Source organism: Brassica oleracea, chromosome C2 (assembly GCF_000695525.1).
Source record: "Brassica oleracea var. oleracea cultivar TO1000 chromosome C2, BOL, whole genome shotgun sequence".
NCBI lineage: Eukaryota > Viridiplantae > Streptophyta > Magnoliopsida > Brassicales > Brassicaceae > Brassica > Brassica oleracea.
In genome coordinates this window covers 15,360,319-15,366,484 of record NC_027749.1, presented here as the reverse complement: position 1 = coordinate 15,366,484, position 6,166 = coordinate 15,360,319, and the positions used below count along the sequence as shown (strand labels likewise).

General features: G+C 39.0%; 2 protein-coding genes across 2 annotated transcripts; one reads left to right on the top strand and one right to left on the bottom strand.

Moving 5' to 3' along the window:
- The first annotated feature begins 529 nt into the window (after positions 1-529).
- On the top strand, positions 530-4,823 carry LOC106320975. Its single transcript, XM_013759312.1, has 5 exons — positions 530-3,175; positions 3,278-3,809; positions 3,883-3,982; positions 4,071-4,460; positions 4,540-4,823. The coding sequence occupies exons 1-5, from the start codon at positions 1,054-1,056 to the stop codon at positions 4,744-4,746; spliced, it is 3,351 nt and encodes a 1,116-aa protein (XP_013614766.1). The 5' UTR covers positions 530-1,053; the 3' UTR covers positions 4,747-4,823.
- Positions 4,824-5,369: 546 nt separating this feature from the next.
- Positions 5,370-6,143, bottom strand: LOC106320985. The gene is made up of 2 exons (XM_013759320.1): positions 5,733-6,143; positions 5,370-5,653 (listed from the first exon to the last, which is right to left on the bottom strand). The coding sequence occupies exons 1-2, from the start codon at positions 5,886-5,888 to the stop codon at positions 5,447-5,449; spliced, it is 363 nt and encodes a 120-aa protein (XP_013614774.1). The 5' UTR covers positions 5,889-6,143; the 3' UTR covers positions 5,370-5,446.
- Between the last annotated feature and the right edge of the window lie 23 nt (positions 6,144-6,166).

Below are 6,166 nucleotides of genomic sequence, written 5' to 3'. Positions count from 1 at the left end.
CTTATTTCCCATCAATCTTGTAACCCTTTGTCGGATTCTAATAAAAACGTCTTTAGTCACCCATCTTGAAGTTCATCATTCCGATCAACTGAATCCCATACAAACAGCAAGTGCTTTGTGGTTGGTTTAATATTGATCCGATAAGTGAACATGAGGAGGAAACGAGCCAAGCCGGAGTCACCGTCTCAACACCGCCTACCACCGTTCTGCACCACCATGAGTTGTTAGTCATCGTAGATGGAGCCCGTGTTGTCGGAGTACGAGAGCCAATAACGTATACCCGAGCCGTGATAGTTGAGTGTCCTCTTCTCAATTTCTTGTGCTACAAGAAATTCATTTATATAATTTAACCTTAATTGGTTCATGCGTAGGGAAACCATTGTGGACTTAAGGTATGAATTATTTGAGAATTAATTCTTGTTAAATCCTGACCGAAGAAGTTTGTTGGACAAATCCCGAGTGTTTTTTCAACATGGCTAACACTACAAGAAAACACGGACAATACTGACGGAAAAACCAACCGAAAAAAATCTGTCAGGATTTTCCAACGGAATTCCGACGAAAACTTGTCGGAAATATATTTCGGTAAATTCGTCGGAACTGCGTCGGAAAATCCTGACAGAATACATTCGTCGGTATTTCGTCATACGATCCCGACAGAAAACCGACAAAAAACTGACAAATATATGACCGTTGCAAAAAATTGACACTTACCGACGAAATACCGACGGCATACCGACCATGAAAGAATTCGGTCATAATTCCGTCGGTTTTTCCGACGGAATACCGACGGATTGAACAGCCGTTATACTTCCCGACTGAAAACCGACGAATTTGCAGCCGTTGCACTTCCCGACGAAATACCGACGGATTATGTAGCCGTTAGTATCCGTTTAAATTACCGACGGAACGCCGACGGGTTTAGGACGTTAATTTAGCCGTTATGATTCCCGACGGAATACCGACGAATATTTTCCGTCGGAAAGATTTCCAATTCATTATAAATACGACCTCTCCTTCATTCATTGAAATCACAACAAAACAATATAAATTATGGGTACTCCTTATAATTTCCGTTCTTGGTTAGATCAACCTCATATGGATCCAAATACAAATTTACTTACGGAGGAATACGCACGTGGTATTCAAGAATTCATGGGGGTGGTTCAAAGTCAACCGGAAGCAAGAACAAGTAAGTATTTATTATGTCCATGTTCTACTTGTAAGAATAATATCCGTGTCAAAAAAATGGAAGTATGGAGTCATTTATATTTGAAAGGATTTACACGTGGTTATAAGATTTGGTATCTTCATGGAGAAAGATTTGAGTATGGTAGTAGTAGCGAACCTCAAACTGCCGATAGGTTAGATGAACCTACCACGGATGTAGATTTTGGGATAGGGACTGTTCAGATGGTATATGATGCATATGGAGAAAATTTACCGTCGGGTGAAGAGGAAGGAGATAGACAAGAACAACCCAATGTAGAAAATTTCCCATGTGAAGAGGAAGGCGAACGAGAACAACCCAATCTAGAAGCCAGAAGATTTTTTGAAATGTTAGATGCAGCTAAGCAGCCATTGTATCAAGGATGTAAAGATGGGCATTCACCTTTATCATCCGCAAGTCGATTGATGGCGCTAAAGACTGACTATAATTTGGCTGAAGAATGTGTGGATGCGATTGCAGATTTTGTTAAAGATGTTCTTCCTGAAGATAATCTTGCACCTGGCTCATATTATGAGGTACAAAAATTGGTCGCTGGTCTTGGCTTACCATATCAGGTGATAGATGTATGCATCGATAACTGCATGATTTACTGGAGAGCAGATGAGAACAGGGAGAGATGTAAATTCTGTCGGAAACCTCGTTATCAGGATACGACTGGAAGAGTTCCGGTGCCATACAAACGAATGTGGTATTTGCCGTTGACTGAAAGATTAAAGAGGTTATATCAGTCTGAACGAACAGCAGAACCAATGAGATGGCATGCTGAGCACTTAACAAATGGTGAGATAACACATCCTTCCGATGCAGAGGCGTGGAAGCATTTTCAATCAACATATCCAGAATTTGCATCTGAGGTAAGAAATGTGTATCTTGCATTATGCACAGATGGTTTCAGTCCATTTGGAAAGCATGGAAGACAATATTCATTGTGGCCGGTAATCTTGACACCTTACAACTTACCACCACATTTGTGTATGCGACGGGAGTTTTTGTTCCTCTCAATTCTCGTTCCCGGGCCAGATCATCCTAAGAGATCACTGGATGTGTTTCTTCAGCCATTGATATATGAGCTGCAATTATTATGGGAGCACGGTGTTCATACATACGATGTTTCGCGGAAAGAGAATTTTCAGATGCGAGCAGTACTTATGTGGACAATAAGTGATTTTCCAGCATATGGTATGTTATCTGGATGGACCACGCATGGGAGGCTATCATGTCCTTATTGCCAAGACAACACAGATGCTTTCCAACTAAAAAATGGTCGGAAAACGTGTTGGTTTGACTGTCACAGGAGATTTCTACCACACGATCATCCATATCGTAAGAGTAAGACATTGTTTACAAAGAACAAGAGGGTGTTTGACAGTCCACCTGAAGAAGTAAGTGGCAAAAAGTTGAAGGAACAATTAAGAGATTTTGGTGCAGATAGAACGCCAGACGTGGGTGGAAACGGACATGAACCGATTTATGGTGTAGGGGAAAATCATAATTGGCATAAGAAGAGTATCTTCTGGGATTTGCCCTATTGGGAGACTCATTTGTTGCGGCACTGTTTAGATGTCATGCATATTGAGAAGAACTTTTTCGACAATTTGATGAACACCATCCTTGATGTCCAAGGCAAGACGAAGGATAACTTGAAGTCAAGACTGGATTTGGTTGATATTTGTGCTCGTCCCGAACTTCATGTTGATGAGCACGGTAAAGGTCCTATTCCCATATATCGACTGGATGCAACTGCAAAAGAAGAGTTTTTTGATTGGATAACACACAGTGTTAAATTTCCAGACGGTTATGCATCAAGTTTGCGTAATTGTGTTGACAAAAGTGAAGGGAAGTTTACTGGCTTGAAGAGCCATGATTGTCATGTAATGATGCAGCGCCTCCTTCCTTTTGCGTTTTCCGCACTATTGCCACGAAATGTCCACGAAGCAACCGCAGGTACTTTAAAATTTAACATAGTTAAATTAATTGTCATATTATTTTTTAATGCTTATATATATATATATATGCTTATGGAATTTGTTTTCTTCGTGTATGTAGGGATAAGTGCTTTCTTCCGTGATTTATGCTCGAGATCACTCACATCAGATGGTATCCGCAATTTGGAAGTTAAAATACCGGTGATCCTATGCAACCTCGAGAAGATATTTCCTCCATCATTTTTTGATGTTATGGAGCATCTTGCTATTCATCTTGCGAGAGAAGCGGCACTCGGTGGTCCCGTGCAGTACAGGTGGATGTATTTGTACGAACGGTTTATGTTTCATCTGAAGAAGAAGGTCAAGAATTTAAGCAAGGTGGAGGGATCAATAGTGGCTCAGTGCATCAATGAGGAAACCTCAAACTTTGCTGAATACTACTTTCCATCAGAAGTTCGAACAAAAAGTCGAAGACCTGCACGGCATGATGATAGAGGTGAAAGGGCAACTTATTATGTTTATGTGCCAAACATGTTTACACAAATTGGACGACATAGTGGAAAGTCAACGGACCGGATACTTACAGTGGCTGAGCATGCTCATTTGCACACATATTTGCTTACAAACTGCGAAGACATTCTTGAATATGAGAGGTACATAGATTTAAAAATATGAATTATTTGCAATATTTTTGAAACATATCTAACATTTTTGTGTTTTTTACAGTATTTACTTGGCAGAGATGCGCTTAAAGTACCCGGATGCGACAGAAGAACAACTCGAACAACTCAAGCAAAACAACTTTGCAACATGGCTTTCTGATTATGTAAGTGTCTAATCAGTAATTAGTGGTAACTAACCGTTTTACTTATTATCTTTTAATGAACGAAAACATTTTTTTTTTGTTTTTATAGGTAAGCCATTGTTTAGCTATTGGGCACCCACCTAAAGATTGGTTACGTGAGATAGTTTGTGGTCCAAAGTTTGTTGCAAAGTCATATCCGAGATATTGCACACGAGGATATGCATTCAGAGTTCTTAAGGAAAATACTGTAAGGAGAACAATTGATTGTGGGGTTTCTTCGTCATCCGGAGACGATGTCTACTACGGTAACGTACGCGAGATTTTGGAAATTCAGTACCCGGGAATGATTGGCATGAGATGTATTGTCTTCAACTGTGAGTGGTACGACAACGTTGTTGGTCGCGGAGTAAGCACTGACGCATTCGGTGTTACATCTGTACATTCGCGACGACGACTGGATTTTTACGATCCATTCATTCTTGCTTCACAAGCTGACCAGGTATGTATGTTGAAATATATTTTCCATCGGAAGTAATCATATATAATTACTTCGACTTATATAATTTATAATTTTTCAGGTTTGCTATATTCGTTATCCGCGGATTAGGCAAAGGAACGATCCTTGGATCGTTGTCATGTCAATAAATCCCAGAAGCCGAGTACAAGGAGTATTTGATCCACTACAACAACAATTAACCGAAGAGGACGGCGAGATTGGAGAGTTTGACGAAGACAATTCAGATTCATCATGTTCATCATCAGATAATTCCTCAGATGGAGAGTAGATACTCTTTTATGAATGTATATGCAAATTACTTTTAAACATTGTAGATTTCTTCTAAAAACAAATTATGGGTTTGAAACGTTGTATACTTTTAAATTACAAAAAATAAATTAGATTTGTTGATTCTAAAATCGAACGGTTTTGATTGATTGATTATATACGGTTTTGATTCAAAGTTAAAAAAAAATCAAACTGAAACTCTAAATTGATAATGTCCGTCGGTTTTCCGTCGGAATTTACCGACGCATTTCCGACGAAACCCTAGAATTTGAGGGTTTCGTCGGAAATGCATCGGTAAATACCGACGGAATACCGACGAACCCCTAGAATTTGAGGGGTTCATCGGTATTCCGTCGGTATTTACCGACGTATTTCCGACGAACACCTAGAATTTGAGGGGTTCGTCGGAAATATGTCGGTAAATACCGACGGACATTATCAATTTAGAGTTTCAGTTTGATTTTTGTTTTACAAATCTCACCATTGTATTCTCACAGTTTAAAAACTTTGAACATGACATATTAACCATTCAATCAAAACCGTATATAATCAATCAATCAAAACCGTTCGATTTTAGAATCAACAAATCTAATTTATTTTTTGTAATTTAAAAGTATACAACGTTTCAAACCCATAATTTGTTTTTAGAAGAAATCTACAATGTTTAAAAGTAATTTGCATATACATTCATAAAAGAGTATCTACTCTCCATCTGAGGAATTATCTGATGATGAACATGATGAATCTGAATTGTCTTCGTCAAACTCTCCAATCTCGCCGTCCTCTTCGGTTAATTGTTGTTGTAGTGGATCAAATACTCCTTGTACTCGGCTTCTGGGATTTATTGACATGACAACGATCCAAGGATCGTTCCTTTGCCTAATCCGCGGATAACGAATATAGCAAACCTGAAAAATTATAAATTATATAAGTCGAAGTAATTATATATGATTACTTCCGATGGAAAATATATTTCAACATACATACCTGGTCAGCTTGTGAAGCAAGAATGAATGGATCGTAAAAATCCAGTCGTCGTCGCGAATGTACAGATGTAACACCGAATGCGTCAGTGCTTACTCCGCGACCAACAACGTTGTCGTACCACTCACAGTTGAAGACAATACATCTCATGCCAATCATTCCCGGGTACTGAATTTCCAAAATCTCGCGTACGTTACCGTAGTACACATCGTCTCCGGATGACGAAGAAACCCCACAATCAACTGTTCTCCTTACAATATTTTCCTTAAGAACTCTGAATGCATATCCTCGTGTGCAATATCTCGGATATGACTTTGCAACAAACTTTGGACCACAAACTATCTCACGTAACCAATCTTTAGGTGGGTGCCCAGTAGCTAAACAATGGCTTACCTATAAAAACAAAAAAAAATGTTTTCGTTCATTAAAAGATAATA